The sequence below is a fragment of the Thalassophryne amazonica genome, chromosome 2 (assembly GCF_902500255.1).
Source record: "Thalassophryne amazonica chromosome 2, fThaAma1.1, whole genome shotgun sequence".
NCBI lineage: Eukaryota > Metazoa > Chordata > Actinopteri > Batrachoidiformes > Batrachoididae > Thalassophryne > Thalassophryne amazonica.
The window spans coordinates 87,945,926-87,972,957 of record NC_047104.1 but is presented as its reverse complement, the minus strand read 5'-3'; the positions used below and the strand labels follow the sequence as shown (position 1 = coordinate 87,972,957).

Genomic DNA, 27,032 nt, shown 5'->3' with positions numbered 1-27,032 from the left:
TACTGGGTTCATACAACAATGCAACTGTGTGTGAAAGATTTGCGAAAAGTGTGAGTTGTTCCAGGAATTGTGTCTGAGCAATTGAGAAAAACTGTAAAACCTAACAGAATTGCTAGACAGGTAACAGAAATAAAAGAAACAATTACAACCTTGTATTAATTTGAAGAGCACAGTTCAGTCCGGTCGCTAAGGAGGTAGTCCATTCAGGAACATGTTGTCAGCATCCAGTTGCCACACAATGTGCTTAAGGGGTCCCTGCCACGCTATGACGTTTTTACATATTCTTGAAGAATAAAAAAGCTTCTTCCACATGTTGTCTTTGTTTTTTTACCATAAAATTACACTGAACAAGGATTTAGACATTTTGTTACCCATCTGAGAATTTGAATTTACCGCCTCTGAGTTGACCTGCTCTGTTTACCAGTACGGCACACACGGACAGTGAAGGCATAGTGCACGATTATAGCGAAGATTTAAGTGACATATCAATTGTTTTTGAAGAAGATGAGGAAGTTTCTGATGAAGATATTAACAGTGTAAATAATGAGCGGCTCCAAACTGTGTGTGTTCCAGCCGAACGCGACAGAAAGAGGATGAAGTGCAGCTGTCAGCTGACAGCAGCAGCACTGAGGAGGACGACACAGAATGGTTTGTTCACTCACCACTTTCTTATAAATGATCATTTATTCCTGGCACGGTGTGTTTGTGTATGAAAAAATTATTTCAGCAGCTCAGCGTGCTTAAATTCAGGAGTTTGTTCTAAAATCATTGAAAATAAAGTTTCTGTACATTCTGTATATATTTAATCATTTATAAGTTAGCTTCTTGTGATTGCTAATTCTTCACTTTTTATTCAAAGCAAATGATTGCAAATCTTTATCTGAAAAGCTGTAGACCCAAATGGGATGGCATAATATTGTAGAAAAATGTTTATCAGAAACTTCCTCATCTTCTTCAAAAACAATCAATATGTCACTTAAATCTTCGCTATAATCGCGCACTATGCCTTCGCTGTCCGTGTCTGCCGTTTTGGTAAACAGAGCGGCGCTGCGAAACATCTACTCGAATGACGTCACATCCGTCACAGCGAAAAAGTAGGTCAACTCGGAGGCGGTAAATACAAAATCTAAGATGAGTAACGAAACGTCTAAGTCCTTGTTCAGTGTAATTTTATGGTAAAAAAAAACAAAGACAACATGTGGAAAAAGCTTTTTTTATTCTTCAAGAATATGTAAAAACGTCATGGCGTGGCAGGGACACCTTAAGGTATCGTTAATCCAGTCAAAACATGTTAGCGGTGTTGATCAATGTGCTACAAGTACCAGTTTTATGTGAAAAGTTTTACTTTTTGTCTGAGTCATCTCCTGATCTTAGAGGTTGAGGACCCAGTGACAAGAATCTCACTGCCAAGATAAGTGACTGTCTCTCCAAGCTCACCACTTTGACCACACACAGATACAATTCTGATGTCCGAGTTCAGGAAGACATTGAAAGCCTGGATCTTAGTCTTGATGCAGGACAATCACAAACCCAGACACTCTGATTTGTTGTCCATGCCTTGGAAAACCTTTGGTGGTCAGACAGGAGCATCCATTGTGAACCAGGATACTCCATCTTTGTGAAGTAGTCTTGTTTTGATCATGGCAGGATTTTAAAGATGTTTAATGATTTATTTTGTCCTGTTCCTAACTTTGACATAGTTTGGTAATCCCTTGCATTTCTGTGTTTTTGGATACATGATACATACACCCTGTGCTTTATGTAATCAAACAATGCAGCAGATCACATTAGTGGGCAGCCGTGATCTTCCAGATCGTCCAGGATGTGTATCCGTGAAAGTGAGAATGAGACTGAAATACATTTCTTGTTGCACCACAGTGGTGTACAATTTTCTTTTAATTGCAGAAACAGCTTCTTGAATAATTTGCTGCTACTCACGGCATTCTGGCATCATGCAGTTTTCCACCTCTAGCACCTCTGCCCCACAAATAGAGCCATCTGCCGGAGGCATTTTTACCATTCGCTCCCGCCTCTTTTTGCCAAGGCCACAAGTGGCACTGCAGACATCCCATTCACCCCACTCTGTAACCAGGCAACTGCTGGAAGCTGGAGCAAGAGAGATTTGGGGTAAACCTAAGCTGCTATGTACATAAGAAAATAAGAACTGAATAAGAGGAAACAGAAAACTCACTGCAATCCTCATTGACCACACAATCTTCTGTCTCTTCAGTAGGCAGGGTGCACACTGAACCATCGTCAGGGAACTGCTTAACATAACGCTCCCGGGAACGCATACCCATCCCACAAGACACACTGCATGGAGACCAGGTAATCCACTCTGACATCATACAGGTAGATGCATCTAAAGAGCCAAAGGACAACAATGTAGATGCCACTGAGGCATAAGGATGGTTCCACATTCATAACTATCAAATCACACTGTAATGTTTCAGGTGTATAGGTATACCTGCAGAGCTTTGTTTTTTTTTTTTTTTTCAAAAATGCTTATATACCGTTTTATGTTGAATTTTCAGCAGACATGTTATCAGATCACATTGTGCCGGGCATTACTGCAAATGTGGGCAGAATTGTTAACACGGTGACAAGCTATGCAATTTGCATAAGTAGTGTCACTTGCTCATTAAAAAAAAAAAATCCATTTAAATTTCCAAAATGGATGGCATATTCAAAATCACAAAAAAGAAAAATGAAATGTAGCAAAGTAGATCAAAGTTTATAACTTCAAGTTTGTTTTCAAATAGAAGATGTTTACATTGTCTGGTGAGGGGGTAGCAACAATAATTTTTTTTGATATGGCACTTTAGGTAACAATACATTTGTCATACAACAGGCTGCACCTGCACTTGGAGCACATTACTCATTTCAGAGGGCTCACAGCAACAGAGGGACAAGACGACTGACACTTTGTCCTTAACTCCTAATGTTTTGGAAATGTTAATTTCCCATGTTTGGACCCACAAATGCACCAAAACTAAAGCAGACTGCCTGCTTTTAACAAACTGTGATCACACAAACACACTTTGATTCACTGCAACTCTGCATCAACATTTACAAAGTTATTACTTTAAAAACCAAGAAATCTGAATTTCACACTATTATGTAAACGTTGCAATTAAGGGTGGTCTAGAGAGATTACAGATCACCTGTGATCCCTCACATCACTAATTATAATTGATCTGAAAATCATCCTAAAAGGTTACTTCTGGCAGTTTTAGTGGCCAAAAATCTTTTTTTTTAGATTATTCATACAAAATTTGATATTTGTGTCATTCATTCATTTATTCATTCATCTTCTACCGCTTAGTCCATTTAAGGGTCGCGGGGGGCTGGAGCCTATCCCAGCAGCCATAGAGCGTGAGGCGGGGTACACCCAGGACAGGACCCCAGTCTGTCGCAGGGCCACAAACAGACAAACAAACACAGACACACCCACACACACACCTACGGACAATTTAAAGATTCCAATCCACCTAACCCGCATGTCTTTGGATGTGGGAGGAAACCGGAGCACCTGGAGGAAACCCACGCAAACACAGGGAAACATGCAAACTCCACACAGAAAGGCCATGGGAATTGAACCCATGACCTTCTCGCTGTGAGGCAACAGTGCTAACCACTAAGCCACCGTGCTGCCCATTTTTGTGTCACAATTTGAATAATTTTCTCTTATCTGCTGCACTAATATTGCTGCAAATAAAACACTGTGGAATGTTTGCTGTATCTGTTGTGGTATACTTGCTGTTTTTCTGTCTCACCCTCATCACTGCATCCAGGCCCCATGCAGGGCTCAAAATCCTGTGTGTGTGGGCACGGCACACTCAGGTCCAACTGGGCCTTCAGCATCCTCTGCCTCATCCTCTTGCCCTTTTCACATGTGGCTGAGCTGCAGGCAGACCATGGAGACCAGTTGGAGTAGATACATGTCTCAGGGGTATCATCTGCATTATAGGAAAATGGAATGGAGACTCTATTATAGTCAGCCACTTTTAATTATGCTTTTAATCTGGTGTAAGAGACAAAAGAACCGTTCAGACCTTCCTCTTTCTCCTCCTGGGCAATATCTGCAACAATATCATCCACATTATCTGGAACAATGTTGCACTGTTCACCCTGTGGACACACACACACACACACACACACACACACTGCAATCAATCCGTCTGCATCGTCCTGTTTGCGTTATCAGAAAGAGTGATGTTAAGGACACAGCAAAGTCATCACATGCACCTTTCTCCTTACTTAAATGTAAATATATGTCCACACAGCTGCAAGCGATAACTGTGCAAGTGCGCATTGTTTGTTTTCCGTAGGTGTATACAATGACCATCATACTCTATAAGCTCACTAGCTGCCTCTAGATGTTGCAGGTGAGCTTCTGAGCATTAAAGCTATTCTCGCTTTGTGTTGTCCTGTCTCACTATTCACCTGGCAGGGAAAATGTTAAGACCCGTCACACAAATGTCACAATTTACTTTTAAACTGGTCTTCTATTGTATTACCAGTGTTATTGGACTAATTGGGCAAATAGAGATTTTAAGTGGCATCTATATTGACAATCACAAAAAACACAGAAGGCAATGGACAGTGTTTAATTTAATCTTTTTTCCACCATTCTGTTGTCAGTCCATCTGTCTGTCTACAGACAAGATATTTAAAAGTGAGGAAAGACGTATGGAAATTTTATGTGTGTGTTGGGGGGCCTTGGGTTTGGGAAGATTTGATTAAAATGTATTAGTTATACAAAAGTTCTTCAAATTTTCTGTTTTATCTCATTTGTTGGAGGAAAAGACTGTCAGTTGTCCTCAACTGATCAACGAATTGTGTTTGTGCTCCTCTTGTTTAATTGTGTGTAGGCTTGAGCCAGGTTACTTTGCAATGTAAACAGGTACGGTGCATCTGGAAAGTATTCACAGCACTTCATTTTTTATATATTTTGATATGTTACAGCTTTATTCCAAAATGGAGTAAATTCATTATTTTCTCTCAAATTTCTACACACAATACACCATAATGACAACCTGAAAAAAAAAATAAATAAATATATATATATATACAAATTTATTAAAAATGAAAAACTAGGAAATCACACATACAAAAGTATTCACACCATTTGCTCAATAAATTGTTGGTGCAGCTTTGGCAGCAATTACAACCTATCACACCTATCTTTGGGCAGTTTTGCCCATTCCTCTTTGCAGCACCTCTCAGGCTCCATCAGGTTGGATGGGGAACATTAGTGCACAGCCATTTTCATTATATATATATATATATATGGTTTACCGCAGTCTAGCATTAGGGGTATCCAATTGGTTCAAAATGCTGCAGCCAGACTTTTGACACAAACCAGAACGTAAAACCACATTACACCCATTTTGCCATCTCTTCACTGGCTTCCTGTCCCAGTGAGATCAGATTTTAAGGTTCTGCTAGTAGCCTATAAAATTATTCATGGACTGGCACCTCCCTACCTAGCTGACCTAATTAAACCTTACGTACCGGCCCGGGCTTTACGTTCTCAGGGTGCAGGACTACTTTGTGTCCCTAAGCTGAATAAGAAGTCTGCGGGTCACAGAGCTTTCTCTTATCGTGCCCCTGTTCTGTGGAATGATCTCCCTGCGTCAATAAAACAGTCAGATTCTGTGGAGATTTTCAAGTCCAGACTTAAGACGCACTTATTTTCCCTTTCATATGGCTAGCATACTGGTACAGTTTTGTTTTACACTTTTTACTCTTTTAATTCATTTATTAGTAATTGGAGCGTGCTGCGGCCTCGACTTTACCTAAATTCTGGGTCTTTTAGTGAAGTTTAGGGCTAGTGGCTGGCGATCACCTTAGTATTTCTCTGTTTTTCTGTCACGATTTCGGCCTGATCTGGAGTTTGATTTGGGTTTTCCCTCTTTCTTTTTTCCCCTTCACATGCCCCGATCTTGATTTACTAGTTATTTTATTTTCATCATGTGATTATTCTCTGTTCTGTTTTGATTTGTCACTTTGTTTTCTTTGTTACTTGTTTCTTTGGCTTTTCATTTTGTTCTAGTTTTCTTCAGTCAGTTGTGTTTTTTGTTTAATTTATCACTTGTTTTATCTAGTTCCTCTCATTTGTAATATATGTTGTACAGTTATGTCAGGATTTGTTTTCTGTTATTATTTAGTCACTGCTTTTTCTTATGGTTTGTCTTACCGCCTTGTTGGGTCAGTTTTGGTTTAATTTTGTATTTATCTCTATTTTCTCATGCAGTTTCATTAGGTTATCACTTTTATTTTTATTTTTATTTTACTATTAATACTTGTTTAGTTTTGCTTTACTATCTATGCTCCATGTTTTCTGATCAGTTTGTCATGTTCCAGTTAAGTGTATTTTGTCTTCAGTTGTAGCTCTGTTTCACTCCACGCCCTGCATCTGCTCTGTTCTCATCCCTCTCACATCTCTGTCTGTGTTGTCACGTCACTCCACTAGCTTTGTGCCCTGCTCTCACACTTTGTTCCAGTCTGCTTTGTGTTCTCACTTACTTACGCTCTTGGCTCCAGCTCACGTGTCTTTGTCTGTTACTTCACTCCACTCTGTGCTTTCCTTCCTTCTATCTTGTACTCTGAACAACCTTTGGCTCCCCCGGTCACGCCCCCTTCCAGAGACTTCCTTGCACCTGCTTCACATCACCCTAATTTGTTTGCTCCTTATTTAAACCATCACAGTCTCACAGCTCACTGCCAGTTTGTTGTCGCTCTATGCACACATCCCAACCTCTGTATTTCGTCCTGATTTCTTGCCTTGCCGTGTACCGTGTTTTGCTCTGTTTTCCTCGACCACGCCTTTTTGCCTCACCCTTGATAACTCTGTTTGTTCGTGCCTGTGAACCCTGCCTGAATATGACTGCATTCATGCCAAACCCATATTGTGCTTCTGCTCCGCTGACTGATCACCTGTGTGCTGAACCTGAGCCTGGAATAAAGACCATGATTACTCACACGCCTAAACCAAGTCTGGGAGTCTGCTTCGCGGGTCCAACCGCTCCTGGTGTCGGGCAACCGCCCGCCTTGACATTTTCTTGTTGTTTAATGCTGGCAAATTATACAGTATTTTTTGTCTTTCTGATGCCTGATTCTGTTTTTTTCTGTCTGTTTAAGGTGCAGCTCCATCCAGAGATGGGAGTTGTATTCGTGTTGGAGATCCTCCTGTCCTGTGCACCAGTAGCATTTCTTGTATATTTGGACGTGAATTGTTCTGTAATTTATGTTTGTAGCATGGCCTAAGCAGAGGGTCACCCCTTTGAGTCTGGTCTGCTTGAGGTTTCTTCCTCAGAAGGAGTTTTTCCTTACCACTGTTGCTCTGGGGGTTGGTAAGGTTAGACCTTGCCTGTGTGAAGCACTTTGAGGCAATTCTGTTGTGATTTGGCACTATATAAATGAAAATAAATTGAAATTATATATATATATATATATATAGTGGGGAAAATAAGTATTTGCCCCCTGTCAGTTTTGCAGGTTTTCTCACCTACAAAGAATGGAGAGGTCTGTAATTTTTTATCGTAGGTACACTTCAACTGTGAGAGACAGAATCTATTAAAAAATCCAGAAAATCACATTGTATGATTTTTAAATAATTAATTTGCATTCTATTGCATAAAATAAGTATTTGACCCCCTAGAAAAACAGAGCTTAACAATTGGTACAGAAACATTTGTCTGCCATTACACAGGTCAGACGTTTCCTGTAGTTCTTGACGAAGTTTTCACACACTGCAACAGGGATTTTGGTCCATTCCACCATACAGATCTTCTCCAAATCTCTCAGGTTTGGAGTTTCAGCTCCCTCCAAAGATTTTCTATTGAGTTCAGGTCTGGAGACTGGCCAAGCCACTCCAGGACCATGAAATCCTTTTTACGGAGCCCCTCCTTAGTTGCCCTGGCTGTGTGTTTGGGGTCATTGTCATGCTAGAAGACCCAGCCATGACCCATCTTCAATGCTCTTACTGAGGGAAGGAGGTTGTTTGCCAAAATCTCGCAATACATGACCCCATCCATCCTCCCTTCAATACGGTGCAGTCGTCCTGTCCCCTTTGCAGAAGAGCACCCCCAGAGTATGATGTTTCCACCTCCATGCTTGAGCAGGGGGACCTTGCTGCCCTGCGGATTTTTAAACCATGACAGAATCATGTGTTACTAATTTAATCTTTGTGACTGTGGTCCCAGCTTTCTTCAGGTCATTGACCAGGTCCTCCTGTGTAGTTCTGAGCTTTCTCAGAATCATCCTTACCCCACAAATTGAGATCTTGCATGGAATCCCAGACCGAGGGAGATTGACAGTCATCTTGTGTTTCTTCCACTTTCTAATAAATAATCACAACAGTTGTTGTCTTCTACCAAGCTGCTTGCCTGTTGTCCTGTAGTCCATCCCAGCCTTGTGCAGGTCTACAGTTTTTTCCCTGGTGTCCTTAGACAGCTCTTTGGTCTTGTCCAAAGTGGATAGGTTGTTGTGTGATTGATTGTTTGAACAGGTGTCTTTTATACAGGTAACAAGTTCAAACAGGTGCAATTAATACAGGTAAAGAGTGCAGAATAATTCTAATAAATAATCACAACAGTTGCTGTCTTCTACCAAGCTGCTTGCCTGTTGTCCTGTAGTCCATCCCAGCCTTGTGCAGGTCTACAGTTTTGTCCCTGGTGTCCTTAGACAGCTCTTTGGTCTTGGCTATGGTGGACAGGTTGGAGTGTGATTGATTGTTTGAACAGGTGTCTTTTATACAGGTAACAAGTTCAAACAGGTGCAATTAATACAGGTTAAGAGTGCAGAATAAGAGGGCTTCTTCAAGAAAAATTAACAGGTCTGTGAGAGCCAGAATCCTTGCTGGTTGGTAGGGGTCAAATACTTATTTTATGCAATAAAATTTCTGTGTAGGCTCTCAGTTGTCCAGGTGGTTTCCATAGTAGAGAAGCTTGAATCTTCAACTGGACTGGACTCTTCTCTACAAGAGTCAAGACAGAAGTCAGACCACCAGAGCAAGAATTTTAGCTGAGGAAGCTTCTGCGATTTGAAGCGAAATGTCCTCACGTCAAGCAACCCAGTCCAGTTGAAGATTCAAGCTTCTCTACTATGCAATAAAATGCAAATTAATTATTTAAAAATCATACAATGTGATTTTCTGGATTTTTTTTTTTTTTTAGATTCTGTCTCTCACAGTTGAAGCGTACCTACGATAAAAATTACAGACCTCTCCATTCTTTGTAGGTGGGAAAACCTGCAAAACTGACAGGGGGTGAAATACTTATTTTCCCCACTGTATATATATTGTAGCGCGATGGCCTCGATGCACCTAATTAAACAAAGTACATTAATGTTTCAACAAAAAAAAAAACACAACTAGAAGACAGACTGTACTTTCCACTCTCAGTGGAGAAATTCCTAAGTCATCTGGAGATCTTCAGATAAGTTTTGGAGACGTCCCCCGATGGTCCAACACTGCTTTCCAGAGGAAAACAAAACCGTAATTCAAAGTGTTTCAAAGGGGAGCCCTCGGCTTTTATCGGTTAAACTCCGGTTATCATGAATTACATGACATTATAATTGCTCCACGTCAGAATCTGAGCTTCTCCAGGACAGGAGAAACCAAACTTTATGATCAAACTAAGGCAGGAACCTCTCAAGACTGCAAAACATCCCCCACAACAAGATGTGGCCATAAATATTTGGGTCTCCACAACTACAACCCCTTGCAAAAATTATGGAATCACCGGCCTCTGGGGATGTTCATTCAGTTGTTTAATGTTGTAGAAAAAAAGCAGATCACAGACATGACACAAAACTAAAGTCATTTCAAATGGCAACTTTCTGGCTTTAAGAAACAGTATAAGAAATCAGGAAAAAAAAAAATTGTGGCAGTCAGTAACGGTTACTTTTTTAGCCCAAGCAGAGGGAAAAAAAATATGGAATCACTCAATTCTGAGGAAAAAATTATGGAATCATGAAAAACAAAAGAACGCTCCAACACATCACTACTATTTTGTTGCACCACCTCTGGCTTTTATAACAGCTTGCAGTCTCTAAGGCATGGACTTAATGAGTGACAAACAGTACTCTTTATCAGTCTGGCTCCAACTTTCTCTGATTGCTGTTGCCAGATCAGCTTTGCAGGTTGGAGCCTTGTCATGGACCATTTTCTTCAACTTCCACCAAAGATTTTCATTTGGATTAAGATCGGGACTATTTGCAGGCCATGACATTGACCCTATGTGTCTTTTTGCAAGGAATGTTTTCACAGTTTTTACTCTATGGCAAGATGCATTATCATCTTGAAAAATGATTTCATCATCCCTAAACATCCTTTCAATTGATGGGATAAGAAAAGTGTCCAAAATATCAACGTAAACTTGTGCATTTATTGATGATGTAATGACAACCATCTCCCCAGTGCCTTTACCTGACATGCAGCCCCATATCATCAATGACTGTGGAAATTTACATGTTCTCTTCAGGCAGTCATCTTTATAAATCTCATTGGAATGGCACCAAACAAAAGTTCCAGCATCATCACCTTGCCCAATGCAGATTCGAGATTCATCACTGAATATGACTTTCATCCAGTCATCCACAGTCCACGATTGCTTTTCCTTAGCCCATTGTAACCTTGTTTTTTTTCTGTTTAGGTGTTAATGATGCCTTTCGTTTAGCTTTTCTTTATGTAAATCCCATTTCCTTTAGGCGGTTTCTTACAGTTCGGTCACAGATGTTGACTCCAGTTTCCTCCCATTCATTCCTCATTTGTTTTGTTGTGCATTTTTGATTTTTGAGACATATTGCTTTAAGTTTTCTGTCTTGACGCTTTGATGTCTTCCTTGGTCTACCAGTATGTTTGCCTTTAACAAGTTTCCCATGTTGTTTGTATTTGGTCCAGAGTTTAGACACAGCTGACTGTGAACAACCAACATCTTTTGCGACATTGCGTGATGATTTACCCTCTTTTAAGAGTTTGATTATCCTCTCCTTTGTTTCAATTGACATCTCTCGTGTTGGAGCCATGATTCATGTCAGTCCACTTGGTGCAACAGCTCTCCAAAGTGTGATCACTACTTTTTAGATGCAGACTAACGAGCAGATCTGATATGATGCAGGTGTTAATTTTGGGTATGAAAATTTACAGGGTGATTCCATAATTTATTCCTCAGAATTGAGTGAGTCCATATTGTTTTCCCTCTGCTTGGTCTAAAAAAGTAACCGTTACTGACTGCCACAATTTTTTTTCTTGATTTCTTATAGTGTTTCTTAAAGCCAGAAAGTTGCCATTTGAAATGACTTTAGTTTTGTGTCATGTCTGTGATCTGCTTTTTTCTACAAAATTAAACAACTGAATGAACATCCTCCGAGGCCGGTGATTCCATAATTTTTGCCAGGGGTTGTAACTTTATGTTGGGTTTAAAGCAAAGAAAGGCCTTTGGTTTGAAATAAAATTTGAGATCAGTATTTCTTTCATTGATATCTAAAGACTTATAATGTTGGTTGTATTGAGTATCCAAACAAAATGCTTTGCATGTAATTATTCCATTTATTGTTGTGCTCTTTTAACTGATGTGTGTGTGTGTGAGAGAGACCTTTCTGCATATTCTAAAATGCTGATGTTGAAGTACTCTGTTTATCCAAAGGATTAGTTTAACTGACTATTAATAATGATGTGTCCATTTGAGTGTCTTAGAACAAGTAATATTTCAATTTAATTAATGTGTTTAAATAGTTGAATCATTTTTGTCTGTTCTGAGGACATGATTCTGTGAGATGACACCCACCCTAAATGGGCGGAGTTTGGTGACGTCAATCCCCTTTAAAAGTTAGAACACAGTCTTGGACTCTCTCTTCTCCCTTCTGCCCACTTCTGCCTTCTCTTTCTTCTTTGTAAATGCTTAAATTTTCTTTGTGGGCCAAGGCCTCATTGCCAAGCTAAGATAAGCTAAGCTACCATTTTTATTCACAAAGATTTTTAATCTGGTCCAAACAAACTTTGTGAAAGCTACTAAGAACCATTTTTTCAACAAACACCTTCCACCTCTGGGTCACTGTAAGCTGACAACGTGGCTGATTCCACACCTGGCTGATTCCGGGGAAGCCTCTGAGTGAACCCCTCCGACCCAGGTGGGCTCATGCTGCTGAGCAGAAATATCGACGACAGACGAACAGAACCAGCCCTCCAACAGCAGCTAATCGACCCAGTCCAGGTTCCATGAAGGAGGTTTGTTGTCGCTCCTCTTCTCTTTTGTTTACAACATTCATGTACCGGTAATATTTTTCTTCATAATTGGCTTCAAAATTCATCACTAAATTCCAATCAGATGTATTTACTTAAAGTTTTAAGCTTCACCTCTTTCTTCCAACGTCTCATGAGCGAGTAAGAAAATTGTTTCCCTGAATGAATGTATTTTTCATCACTGTCTATAAAATGCCAGTCAAATGTTCATTTCTTGTATATATTGTAAATAAATTGTAAATATTTTCTACTGTGGTTTATTTTGTGTACAGAAGGAAACTCTTGGTCAACCGTATTGTGAGAAATTCATGACCTTCAGATCAGATTGATTAAATTAAATCAAGAGTAATTAATTCATTTGAGACTGATAAATTAATGTTTAAATTATAGTACTTATGCTATATAAAAAAGAATAAGTGGTGCCCCATTAATGCGCAAATAATGAGTATTAAACTCTAAATTAATTATTTTGGTGACCCATTATTTTGGGGCCTAATCCAATCTAATTCAATTTGGGAGTTTAATTACTTATTCACTACAACTAAATGCTACCTGTCATGGGTCCCCGTTGTGAGGCCTGAATATATGTAAAGCAAATTGTCGCCAATCAATAAAATAAAAATGCTACATATATTTTGGTGCAGCCGTGTGGAGACATAAAGATTTACCAAAGTCACTACATATTTATTGGTGCCCCGTGTGAGCACGATTCAGTAAATAAATTATTAATGAATTTATTCCAGTATATATATATATACATATATATATATATATATATATATATTTTCCGGACTATAAGTCGCACTTTTTTACATGTTTTGGCCGGGGGTGCGACCTATACTCCGGTGCGACTTATAAATGAAAAATATACCGGTAGGATCTCAATTAATTTACTGTAACAAAACAATTTTACGTGACAGAGTCGATCTATGTTTTAAAATGGCCACCGGAAAAGGAAATGCAATGCATCATGGGCACTGTAGTATGACGGCCATCCTATAGTTCACGCTGGTCGCAATAACCAATCAGAGAACAGAACTTTGGAATGCGTATTCCTCACCTCACCCACAGCGTGTGAAGCTGACAAACACGGTGCTTGCTGTTATTCCGGCTTGGCGAACAGAACAGCTTCAACCCTTGGATATCAGTGTGAGCAGAGTGTTTAAGTTGACGCCGAGAGCTGCGTGGGAGCATTGGGTGAGCGACGGCGGAGGATTAGCGTGTGCACTTGGAAAGAGCTGGCGTCGATGATTGTGAAAAGCGTTTGAAGCAGACGAACATGGTGTTTATTCCGGGACGGCTAACAAGACAGCTTCAACCCTTGGATATCAGTGTGAGCAGAGTTGACGCTGAGAGCTGCATGGGAGCACTGAGCGACGGCGGAGGATTAGCGTCTGCACTTGGAAGGAGCTGGATCGACACCGCTGGGTAGTCATGAGCTGTGCAGGTAGGTGCTGCATGGTTCGGCTCGCAATGTGGTCCGCAAAATACAAACATATCCGTAGGTAAAATGCAGCTCACGAGAGGGCACTCGAGGCTTGTGTGACTGTTCCTGCGACTTCTGACTACCATAGAAAAATAAAAATTTTAACGTTACTGATAACTTAACAAGACAACGGAGAAGGCCTGAAAAAATGCCACCAAAAAGAAAATCATACTCTGCAGATTACAAGTTGCGACTGGTGAAATATGCATCCGAAAACGGTAGCCGTCACAATATTATCATCTGAACTTTTCATGTTAACATACCTGTATGTCCATGGGACTTATAGTGCAGTGGACCTTATTTATGGTTTGTTTTTCTTTATAATGGATAAAGTGGCTGGTGCGACTTATACTCCGGTGCGAATTATAGTCCGGAAAATACGGTATATATATATATATATATATATATATATATATATATATATATATATATATATATATATATCAAAAGGTTGTGGGATTGCTTCTGGTCTTTTCTGTGTGGAGCTTGCATGCTCTCCTTGTGTTCATGTGGGTTCCTTCCATGCGCTCCAGCTTTGTCCCATATCCAAAAACATGCAGGTTAGGTGAACTGGAGACTCTATATTGACAGTAGGTGTGCAAGCAAGTGTGACCTGGATCGACTGGCGTCATTGACCAGGGTGTAGCCAGCCTCATACCCCATGACTGCTGGAATATGCAGGGAATGAATTTCTGCATTTGATAGAATTAATACACTTGGTTTCTATTGGCCATTTATTTGTTTATTTGTTTAGTTTTTCTTTTTCCTAGGTATCCCACAGATAAGGATTGTGGTTTGAACCCATTAAAGAAAAGGAAACCCCTCTGTTTCAGCAGCAGCAGTATTAAGACTAGTATCTCACTGATGCACGACTGGTGGAGACGAGGTGGAGATGCAATATTGCGCGACAACAGGCAAAAAAGCGATAACTTTCTCACATGGAATGTGTTGGTCCTCCTGACATGTGCACGCATAGTGGCCGACTGTCCGAATTACGACCACAAACCTCGAGCAGTCTCCACACATACCACATGAGAGCCACTGACATGCTGCGCAGCACACACTTGAAAGTCAAGTGGCACTGGCGTACTTTCCAGGCACAAGGATTTGCACGGTTATGGATGTTCAGTGTCATTGGCATGGCTGACACGATGACATGTTTGCGCACACACTGCTCAGAATGGATGTGGTCATTGTTATGTGAAAGAGGCTGTAAAAGGTTTTCCAACTTTAAGCAGAAAAGCCACAGAAATAATAATATAATGAAGTAAAATAAATAATAAAATAATAATAAATAATATTTAAAAATACAACAAACATGTGGAAAGCCAGTCATAGAATTGCAGAATAATGTTCAAAAAGGTGCTACACCTCAATATTATTGTCCCAGTGTTGTGGTCTGTCCCCTGTCTTTGTCTTATCTGTTAGTTGTGCTTTTTTGCATGCTTTAGCCTGTTGTTTTAGCTTTTGCTCCTTAGTTCTGGGACTTTGTTGCTTTGTGGTTCCCCTTGTAGTTTGGTATTTTGTTATGGTTTGTGTTTGTTTATACTGACCCCCAGAGTTCTTTGTGGTTTTTGTCTGTCTTTGTCAGCCCTGTGTTTATGTGTCTGTAGGTGTGTCTGTGTCACCGGTTCTCCCGCACAGCTGTCTCACATTCCCAATCACACCACCTGTCACTCATCTAGTTGTCTGTATCATTACTTAAGTTTGTCACAGTGTGGTTCTCAGTTTCTGGGTTTTTGTTCATTGAATTCCTTTTTGGCTAGTTTTACTGCATTTGTTCGTTGCTGCTGACTCTCCTCCAGTGTTCTTGTTTGTCTGGACTGCTCCTCAGCACCCAGTAAATAAATCATTGACTTATTTTCCTGCACCTGTCTGGTCTACGTCTGAATTGTTGGATTCAAACTGCCACATACCATCCCAGTTGGTGACTGTCCTCTTCTCCCGCATATAGCCATACAATCATCCAGATTCTGTCACGTTAGATAGGAAGTCCATTATCTCCTGAAAATAATGTATTCTGACTTTTTCCAATGTAAGAAATGCATCTGCATGTTCAGGAAGCCTGTAAAAACAGCACCGTGGAGATATTCTATGTCTGCGTTCAGGGCGGCAGTAAAATAGCATCCTGCAACACAGACAGCAGCATCAGCACACTTTAGAATCCAAAATCCGACAGACTGAAAAATTTAAGAGTTTCAGAATGGTGTGTCGCCTACTGTCTGTATATCCTTTGTAAATCTGAGACCTTACTTTCGAATGAAAGCTCAGAAGCTTCATTATCGGACATTGCAACATTCATTTCACTCAGTCTATCAGCCATCGGGATGTTTCTGCTTTTCCTAAAATGTACGTCACACACCAAGAAATGCAGAGTAAGAGGTTTTCCAGAAATGCACCTGCTAATTCACCAAGCGAGAAGGGTAATTAGCAATAAAATACATCGGCAACAAGTAATTATTAGTGCATGTGCACAGACAGACTTACAATCATAAATACTTTGATGTTGTGTTGCTAACCGGGGTGTTAAATAAAGTGCGACATAAACTTTAGTGACATTGCCCAAGGCCACTGAGTGATTTTTTTAGTCTGACAGGGATTTGAACCAAGGATCTTCTGGTCACAAGCCCACCACCTTAACTCTTTGGCCATCACCCTCACCACTTGACAATCAATAAAATACTTACTCTTGTTAGTGAATGGGGTTTGCAGTTCAGAGATGTTTGGATCTGCTGAAACATGCTGTGACAGAACTGCCTGCATTGTAAATTCCTTCTAAAGTAAGATAATATAATGCAGTAGTGCCTAATCTAATCAAATTTTAAGTCTGTCTGAACCTCTTATGTGAACTCATACTATAGTAGGCCAGAATTAAACAAATTTCAATGATCTGGTTTGTCAATCGTTGTATACTTGGAGTAATAGATGACTTATATTGAAACTGACAGACCTTTCGAGCAATGCGTTCCACCACCACTCGGGCCACAGGAGTGATGGCGCCCCCTTCAGGGTCGTAGAAAGGGCTTTGTGGATGGTCCAGACTGGTAAGGGGGCGGATCTTGTCCTGAGGTGCAGTTGGCTTATTGGGAGACTGAAAAAATATACAAAGACAAAAAAAAGAAGAAAATGAAATAAAACACATGGACAATAAACCATCAACCTTCAGGAAAACACAATACCTTGTTTTAGGCAATTGAGCACATAATAGTTAACCACAAAGTCAGCCAAAGTAAGAGAAAGTACACTTAGTTATGGAAGTATGTTTCAATTTATAGGACATATGTCATTAGGAAAGGTCTATTTGCATGTGTTTTATAGAAGTACCAAATACCAGCCTGACTGGAGGCCAAAGAGCAGCTCATCCTAAGGCCAAAAAAAACAAAAAAAAAAAAAACAAGAAAGAAAAGCAGCAGAACCATATTTTCCGGAGTATAAGTCACACCGGAATATAAGTTGCACTGGTCCGAAAATGCCTCTTTAAGAGAACAAAACCATGTATAAGTTGCACCGGAGTATGAATCACATTTACCACTTCATGCAAGAACAAGTAAAATGGATTAAATCACTGTATTATACATTTATGAGGCACAGATGGAGCACAGCTAAAGAGCTAATTAATATCACTATAACGGCACAAAATGTGAATGAACTGCTTCTTTCAGCCACTGAACAGACAATCATATATGAGATGAATGTACCACGCAATGAAACATTTGAAAACCCAGTGCATCATTTATATATTTACCACAAAAACACTCATTTAGCCATTGGAAGCTAGAGCTAATTGATGTTTTTGTTACAAGCACAAATTGCTTCTTTAAGCCACTGAACAGAGGTGAAATGTGAGGTGAAAGTACAGCGTTATTTCAATGTAATTTAAAGTCCTTTTTTAGTCCATTTATAAAATACACTCACTGATACATTTATTCTTCTTGTTTAAAGACATGCCCTTGTACTTTCAAATAAATCCAAATAAGGTTTCTTCCAAATAGAAAAAAAATATGTCCATCTTCATTACTAAGGAAGTAGCTACTCGTATGTAGCGCAGCGTTGTTATGGTTATGGCTTATGGTTAGGGGTTATTGTTATAGTAAAGGTTAGGATTAGTGATTGTGATTATCATAGTTTAGGAATCTATGAATCAATAGCAAGCACAGGTCCGTAGCCTCATGATCCAATGACCTATATTTACCAATGACAGAGATGCTGTGTACCAATAGAAGTACACTATACAAATATGGCTACATACTGCGAGCCACTGCCCGGTAAAAAAACATGTTACGGGATTTCTTCAGAACAACAAATGTCTTTCTTTCTTTTGTGATCTTATTCTGGTGGTTCCTGTTATTCAACGTCCATTTCATGAAGAAAGGCATCTTGAGACAGATTTATCACCACATAGTGACTTTGGGTGAGTAGTGGGCTGTTATAGTATGTTCCCAGTTTCAAAGTCAGTCTATTCCCTTCTACTTGCTGAAGGAGCATGAATTTTGGCTCATTTGGCTCATTTCCAGTTAATCCCATTCATAGTTCATTGCAACATTTTGTTTCTTTGTAGAGTTAATGCGTTCATTAGGTCTTCCTGCTCTTGCATCAGTTTATTGTTCCTCCTAGTTCAATATGCCATTGAATGAACTTGGAGTTGACTGGATCATTTAATTAAGCACACTTTTATAAAACACTGTGTAAATAAACAAAGGGCCATATAAAGAAATCTTTCATAGGGAAAAGTCATGCATTCATTTCCTAAAAGACAATTTTTTGTTATTTCATTTAAGATCTGTTCAGTCACATATGACACTAGATCACCAGCTTTCCTGAGAACAGGGGTGATGGACAAGCACTTAGTTGCGCTTGTTTCCAGTGCAGAAAGTTTCCGGTTAAAAGCCCACCCCTGCCCATTCTCCATGTAATATGGAGTTGCTTCATAAAGGGCATCCAGCAAAAAACCTGTGCCTAATCAACATTCAAGTCCACCTTGGAATCTGCTGTGGGAACCCTGAGTGAAAAACCAGAGAACAGCCAAAGGGACTTGCTCTTGTTATCCTTTGTCAAAAATATAATCTGTCAGGGACACTTCAGAACCTGTCTTAGAAAAGGCAGTCTTAAATTCCTAGTGTTACCTTGTCATGTTAGCCTTGGCCAATATGTGGTTTCAGGGTTCCATAGCAAAATCAATTTTTGTCTACAGTTTAAAAAGCTTTCCTCTCAAAGAAAGTGCATGGACATTAGCTACGTACAATTTTTGTTCATTGTTCATTTCATGTAGTTCACTGAGTACTGGTGTGTCCCTAGTATAGGTCAGGTGTAAGAGCATGTGATGGTGCTGCACATCTACAATATTACAGAACCACAGTGGGTCTTGACTGACAACCATCCAGGCAGAAAACTGGTCCAGCCCTACCTCTTGAAAGTCACCATCTATCTGCCACAGCCAGATAAAATATGAACATCTCCTTCCAGGTGAAATATGAGCATCTCCCTGGCCTTCTCTCATTGCTGGGGTCAACAAAACTGAGGCAGTTGCATGCCGGATCATGACGAGAGAAACTGAGCCAAAATTTCATATCTGATGCTCCTTCACAATGCAAGTGATACTCCTCATCTGAGTCTCCTGAAGTAACTATTCATTTGACACAACATCAGACCTAAAGATCCTACAAAGGGACCTAGCAGCAAATACATTCATTTGTCGCCTTAGGCCACTGATTGCATCAAAGTCTCTTAATCATTCAGTGAGAGAGGAAGCACTACCACCATCAAGACTTCAGCCTTGTTTCTCTTGCAAAGGTATTGGCTTCACCAAACACCTCTGTTCATTGAACTCATAATTCCACATAATCTTCCCAAGCGTCTCTCGATCTCAAAGGGCAAACACCAGAGATATAACTGTCACTGCCAAGATAACTTAATATCTCTCCAAACTGAGCACTTTCAACTTATATTGATACATGTATGATGGCAGAGTACAAGAGGTCATTGACAGTCTGGCTCTTTGCCTTGATCCAGGACCAGAGCAATTCCACACATTCCAACTCCTCACTGATTTTACTGGAAACTGCATTCAGGAAAAGATTCTGCAAAGATCACAACATCATCTGGGAAGTCAAGGTTAGGGGAGGTGATGGTCTAGTGGTTAAGTGTTGAGCTTGAGACCAGAGGATTCTCAGTTCAAATCCCAACCTGACTGGAAAATCACTAAGGGCCCTTGGGCAAGGTTCTTAATCTCCTAGTTGCTCCCGGTGTGTAGTGGGTGTCTTGCATGGCAGCAGCCTGACATTGGGGTGAATCTGAAGCATTATTGTTGCAAAGTGCTTTGAGCATCTGATGCAGACGGAAAACTGCTATATAAATGCAGTCAATTTAATTTTTAAGGTCAGTAAACCTTTCCTTGCCAAAAAAGGCACCTATGTCATTGGTTTCAACAAACCTATCCAAGCATCCCTAGGATAGAGTTAAATTATGGTTACTGATTTTTGTTTCTTTTGGTATTTCCCATAACTCTTAAAAGCTAATTTCATAAAAGTCATTAGGTGAATTCAGACCAAATATTGAGTTTAACATGCAGTGGAACTCTGTGTACTTTGACTTCAGAAGGTTTTCTTGCTTCAGTACAAATAGATGTCATTAATAACAACCAACTAATGTGCCAAAGTCAGTGTTTTGCAACATCACAGCTCACTAATTTACAGTATAATCTGACAATGGAGCACTGCTATTTTAATTCTACAATCACTTGGACACAAGTGCATGATATTAGAAAAATGTATGCCAGAAAATGAAACTGTCAAAGTCTGGTGAAATCCCTCATTAAAATTTAATTTGTTTTATATTGTACTGACCTCATAAGTCACCCCACTATCAGTGCCTGCATCCCAAGGGATAAGGTCCTGGACCACCTTCTGGGCCCAACCACACTCCTTGGTACACAAGTCCTCAGCAGACAGGCCAACATTCCAGTCTGGACTGGGCCCCAACATAGTCAGAAAGGACATGAGGTGACGGGTGCGGTCCACAGAAAATTCAGCTGATGGTGCAGCTCGTCTGAGGAAAAAGGTGAGATTAAGGTCTGTGTAAGTCAAAACAGTATAAACATGTAGAGAAAAAGAGTGTTGTGACTCTGGCCCACTTCAGGAACTGAATCTTTCAAAGGCGGCAACATAGAAATATGTTAATGAGAATGAAGCCAGAGGATTATGTGTTCTGACCTTATTCACAAACTTCCAAGTTTATGATGTGCAAGTTCCCTTCAAATGCAAAGTGCTATAAGAATGAAAAACTAGGACAAACAAGTTATCACAGCGCTTTTTATCTTTTTTTTAGAAAATACATTTATCTGTTTGATTTTAGCCATTTCATGCATCTATTACAAGTAATTGTAGCACAGTGATAAAGTTTCTGTCTGGTAATCAGAGCATGTGTGTTCGAATCCTGTGGCATTTTTTCTTTTTATTTAAGCAGGGTTATTTAACTGCGGGCTTCTGTCTTGCGTCACCTTTTATGTATTATTTATATCAACCCAGTGATATCCACTAATTATACAGCTGGTTTTTATTATATTTTCCTTCACATCAGCAGTGCGATTTGGTGCACCTTGTCCCATGGAAAGACACCATCACGTGCATGAACTGTCGCACCGGGATCGTGCATGCCTGCCCTCTGGCGCAATGTTTCGTGGTTCACTCATACGAGCTGTTTCGCCATGAGTCGCCCTGAGTTGTACATATTCGCACTATGTGTGAAGGGGCCCTTACAGTCTTGCTAAGAATGACCTCTCTTGGTAACATTTGGATCATCATGTCTCTAAAATAGTACAGCCTTTATTTTTACAGTCAGCAGAATTGACAACGGAGCAACAAAATAATTTAACTTTGGTTGTAGACACCGATTAAGCTCTTTGTCATTTGAAAGCAAGGTTGTTCTTTCTCGACTTTTCTGTCAATTGGATGTTTGGTCTAGTCCAGGTGGCTGTGTGAGATAAACCTTAGACTTTCAGTAGTCAGTAAACACAAATCCCAGGTTTATGTTCCCAGAGGATAAAGAGTGTTTTCACATCTGTAAAGGCCATTATTGGCATAAATTAGTTCAAGTCAATATACACGTAGAGTGACATTTGGAAATTAATAAGTGGCTAATTAGCTATGTTGAAACAACAATCTTTCAACTCCTAATTAATCCTACACTTGCTGAGTACATCCTGAACCACTTCTTGTAATTAGCATGTTAATCATTATCTGAAGCCAACAGTAATGTGTAGTCCTCCTGCAGTGGACTAGAGCAAAGATATTTTTGACAAAGGTGACTCAGTGAGCCTCTCCATCAATGACATCAGACACTGAAAACCATTTTGGAGTTTTTAATTGCACACAGAACAAAACTACAAGCCTCATACAAAATGTAAATAATCTAAGCAGCAACTGTCTCTGTTTGTTCCCCTACTCATTCCAGGTCTTTTGGTCAGTTTCCACCAAATCTGGGATGTGGTTCATGGTCCAACCTGGAATTGCTGTTAAATGGTTTGTTTTTGCAAATGTCAAGGTCATTGGGGTAAAAGGACAAAATCTTGTTGGTATGTTTTTTTTTTCATTCTGATCTCCAACAATCTACAATTGCCCAGGTGAGATGTAATTTACCAAAGCCAATGATTGGAGTCAAGATCATTGAGGTCAAAGCTCAAAAAAAATTTCTTCTCCTTCTTCTTCTTCCATTTTTCCACTTCAGTTTGGACCTGGAGGTGGGTTACCAAAGGTCAGTCACTTGGGTCAAAATCATGGTTGCCTGTACATTTGGTGGCCTTCTCCTCCCAGGTCCTCTTGCTGATTTCTCCCAAGCTTGTATGTTAACAAAGACTAACAGAAATTACACTTGAAGAATTCATTTTAGCAAAGGTAAAGAAATTTGATTTTAAGCCAAAATTGGATGAAATGTGGCAAGGTCAGGCAGAAGTCAATCATTTGGTGAGCTTGTGACCAAAGAATCCTGGATTCGATTTCCTTTTAGACCAGGAGTTCATTGGCAATGTCCTTAATCTCTAAATTGCTCCCTGTGTGCAACTGCACACTGGGTGAATGTGAAGCATGGATGAATGTGATGCATCACTGTAAAGCACTTTGACCTTAAAAGCACTATATAAATGCAGTTAATATACCATTTACCATTTGGGTAAAGGCCAAGCTCATTAACGTTAAATGTCAAATTGCTGTAGCCCTTACTGTCTTCATGTCAACCAGTAATATTAGCCCATAATCATAAATTTCATACTTTTGAGAAGCTTAAAAGATGTTTTTGAACATAAAACCTTTACTTGGATCTGCCCAAAAAATGACTTAATTCCAGACTTGATCCAACATTTACACTTTTTTTCATGACAATTAGATGGCTTTTTGTAATATTGCTAAGAGTCCAGTAAGCATCGGTCAACAAAAAGCAACATATAAATAACAACACCTCTATTAGACGTAGGAGTGAAAGATAGTCAACATAAAAAAGGGAACTGTTACAGTTCTGACATAGAGGTAAACACGTTGCAAGACTTTGGTGCTTGTGACCTGCCATTCAATCCCCCATACAACTGTCAACCTGAAAATGACTTCTGAAAGTCACCGAAATAAAGTTGGCAGCTCATTAGCAGAGGTTCTGTCATCAAAGCTTCTTTATTTGATGCTGATCACAGCCAGCTTCTTGCTAATCAAATATAACCCATAGAACACCAAAGTAGTGCTGTGGTTATTAGGGAGACACCTGACAAGAGAGAGTAGGAGTCGGGAGACAACAAGGAGCCAGTTGTCATAGCTGCTGCCATTTTAATCCAGTATAAAGTAGAAAAGGAGCAAAAGAGGGGGTAGAATAATAAAAATCACATTTAGCAAAAAGGGAGGAAGACAGTGCATCATCTGATCTGGAGCAGATTAAGAGGATACAACTCAGCAAAGGAGACAGAGTTGTATTTCATATTTGAGACTAAGGTACTGCAATATGCATTTATTAACTGGTGGCTCCATGTGCGTGACAGCAGTTGGTGTCACCAATACTCGTATGTTTGTGACCAGTGGTGTCTGAGTGAGTGACAGAGATTGAGAAAGGATGTGATATCTGTTAGTTGTTGGTGTAAAAGAATGATGAGGACAAACCTCACTCACAAGAACACCTGTCAGCCACATTTTAATATTTCTGTTCATCAAAATATTGGGTCAGTGAAACAAAAACAGCTATGTTCTATGTTGTGCATTGTTTAAAAGTACTATAAATAAATTATTTCCACTAGATGTCACACTTGCACCTGCATCTCAGACCAAAACATAGGCCTCCCTTCACCTTTTGTTAATTCTTATCCCTTCATATTTGTGGCCTGTTTTACTTCTGAATGTGGTTTCTTTGGTGGAGGAATGCACAGCATGGGAATCATGTATGTGCACTAAATGTGCACACACAGCCAACTTAGCAATGAAAACAATACACTTTGCTTTACTTCTGCCTTTACCCTTTCAGGCACACAGATGCATTGTTAATCCATTTTCTTTCTTCGTTGTAAGTTTTTGTTGTTGTTTTGGACTGTGTGTGCTCAATAAATTTATTCATTCATGCATACATACACACAGAGGAATTGTTGCATTATATAACACCTAAATATATCCTTGTCCTTTGATCGGTGGTTTGTATGTCTCATGATATTGATCATTCATCCCATTTTCCATTGTGCTCCATTTACTGTGCAAATTTAGTTCCAATTACCGTGCACCTTTGGTTCTGTAGGCTTTGTACCATTGCACGGCATGACCACTGCGCGCCCACACTAGCACCGAAGGTGCTTAGCTTAAAAACAGCATGGTGGGGTTTGTTTCTGTGACAGGCAATGCTTTGAATGACCTTATTGGCTGTGCACATTCTTCAAACACAAATAAACAAATCCAGTATGCCATAAGCCATCTGGAGGCATTTGGAGTATTCACCAGAATGTCTCTAGCTGAAGTAGAAACGCTGTTGGATGAAGAGCTCAGCAAATTTCTGTTGCGTTTTTCACTGGACTGAGGAAAGCAGATGGCAGTCTGTACATGAAGAAGTCAATGCACAGCATCAGGTATGGACTACATCACCATTTTAAGACTGTGAGAGATGTTGATGTTACCAAAGCTGATAAGTTTCATCGATTGAATTGGATTGCTATTTGAAGTTCATGTTGTAAGGTATTGTATTTTATTTTAGTAAGAAACAGATGCCAAAGAAACATGAGACATTCAGACATTTCAGCAGGTATTGCTTGATTAAATGGGCTTACTCCATACCTGCAAGGGGCAGAGTTGACTAATGATTTTCTCTGCATTCATTGTGGACTTTTTCATAACTGCAGAGAACTCTTCTGTTGCCCTGCCTCATCATTTCTTTCCTGCCTCATCATGTCTTTCCTGTATTTCATGACTATATCTGTTAGCTCTGTGCTGCTGCTGCGGTACCCGTTACAGATCTGTGGTGGCCCATACGGGGACGGCAACAAATGTGCAGACTACCAGCACAAACAGAGTCAAATGATTGAAGTTGACACCTCTTCAGCCAATGTAGTGGAGGAAGATTTGGTGAGACAACCATGACACAGGTGCCGTCCCATATACATCAATCTCAGAGATGCCCAACTTCATCCACTCATCAAATTCAGTGGACAGACCCTGCCTTCAGCAAGCTGAGTACCTGTGAGGAACGGAAAGCTGAGACGGTGCTGTACTCGCAGAAAAGGACAGAGAACTGAGGTGAAAGGGATAGCTGCAAGAGAGATCAACCGTGTGGAAGAAAGAAAAGCAGTCATGGCAGACAGTGAGAGAAAAAGCTTGGTGTGGAGCATCAAAAAGAGTCTGCTCACTGTGACAGCTGATATACTTGTTGAACATGTTTGTGTTCAGGATTCAGCCACGCCTCAGCTTGAGCTGCTATCTGGCTTCATGAACAGTGAGACTTTGGTAGAGTCTGAGGATTCAGGTATGGCGGAGCTGCTAGTGTTTAGTGATACTGGGCCTCATGTATCAAAGTTGTGCACTTGTGGCGTAAATTTACGGTGTAAATTTGAAGTACACCAAAGTTGCCGTGACATGTATCAAGCAGTGCGCACCTGCCCATTTCCGGCATACGCCTGACGCGACCTTGATAAATGCGGCGGGTGAAAACAATTGTAATTATAATAAACACGCCCATAAATATTCAGACTCCGCTTCAGACACACCCTCATTTTACGACATGGAAGCCAGGAAGACGGCAAAGAAAAAGAACTTCACCAATCATGACGCGTGCCAATAGAGCGTCAAAAGTGGCCGTCGTATTAATTGTTTTGTAGTATAATCAAAAAAGTGTTACAGTGGTCCCTCGTTTATCGCGGGAGTTACGTTCTAAAAATAGTCCGTAATACGCAAAACCGTGATGTAGTCAGCGTTATTTTTTACAATTATTATAGATGTTTCAAAGCTGTAAAACCCCTGTAAAACCACTTTATACACTTTCTCAATCAGGCATGAACATTTTCTCACTTTTCTCTCGTGTGTAAACACTCTCAAAGTTCACACCTTAGTAGAAAAATAAGACCAACCTGTTTTCAGGCCCAAACATTTGTTTGAGAAATAAAAATAGAGCGTTTTCCTATAAATAATTATGATGGCTTTTAGAACTAACAAATGTAATTTTAACGATCAACGTACGAGGTTGCACACATAAGAAATTATTAATAGTGACTGACCAGTATTTCACAGATCGCGCCTCTGCGTTTAGACGCCGTGCCTTTTTCCACTCACACTTGGCTGCAGGTGTCTGTTTCCGAGTGACAAACACAGTTATGAGTAGTTGTTGGCGCTCTTTTTTCTTCTGGGCGACAAGATTCTTATAAACAGACACGCAGAACACAATGCACTGTAAAAAAAAAAAGCATGCAAAATTGGACTAAAAACTCCGCGGAACGACGAGGCCACAAATGGTGAACCGCTTTATAGCGAGGGACCACTGTATTCTCTTTTCACATGTCAATAATTCTTGACATGTGGATATTTGCTCGCTCAATTAATAAGACATGCCTAATTTTTCAGATTTCTTTATTTTTAAAATATATTTCTTTATTTATTTTATTGTAACAAACGAATGGAGAAAACAAAACCTGATTGCAGCACGGGCGAAGGGAATGACAACACTACAGTTGTAATTATCAATTTCATAGTCTAAAACGATCACACCACATGAAGTTAAGCTCAGCGCTGCTCTGGCTCCAGGCTCGAAGTCTGGAGAAAAAGGCGAGCAGCGGTTTCTCTGCAGTCAGCGCTGTGGCCA

At 40.0% G+C, this 27,032-nt stretch overlaps 1 protein-coding gene across 1 annotated transcript in view; it reads right to left on the bottom strand.

Moving 5' to 3' along the window:
* spon1a (spondin 1a) overlaps positions 1-27,032 on the bottom strand; it is a 374,574-nt gene that overhangs the window by 40,401 nt on the left and 307,141 nt on the right. The window contains exons 8-13 of the mRNA XM_034188854.1: positions 20,579-20,780; positions 16,687-16,827; positions 4,056-4,131; positions 3,777-3,959; positions 2,192-2,362; positions 1,939-2,106 (exon numbers count right to left, since the gene is read on the bottom strand). Coding sequence (XP_034044745.1) covers positions 1,939-2,106; positions 2,192-2,362; positions 3,777-3,959; positions 4,056-4,131; positions 16,687-16,827; positions 20,579-20,780 — 941 coding nt within the window. The remainder of the gene's footprint in view (positions 1-1,938; positions 2,107-2,191; positions 2,363-3,776; positions 3,960-4,055; positions 4,132-16,686; positions 16,828-20,578; positions 20,781-27,032) is intronic.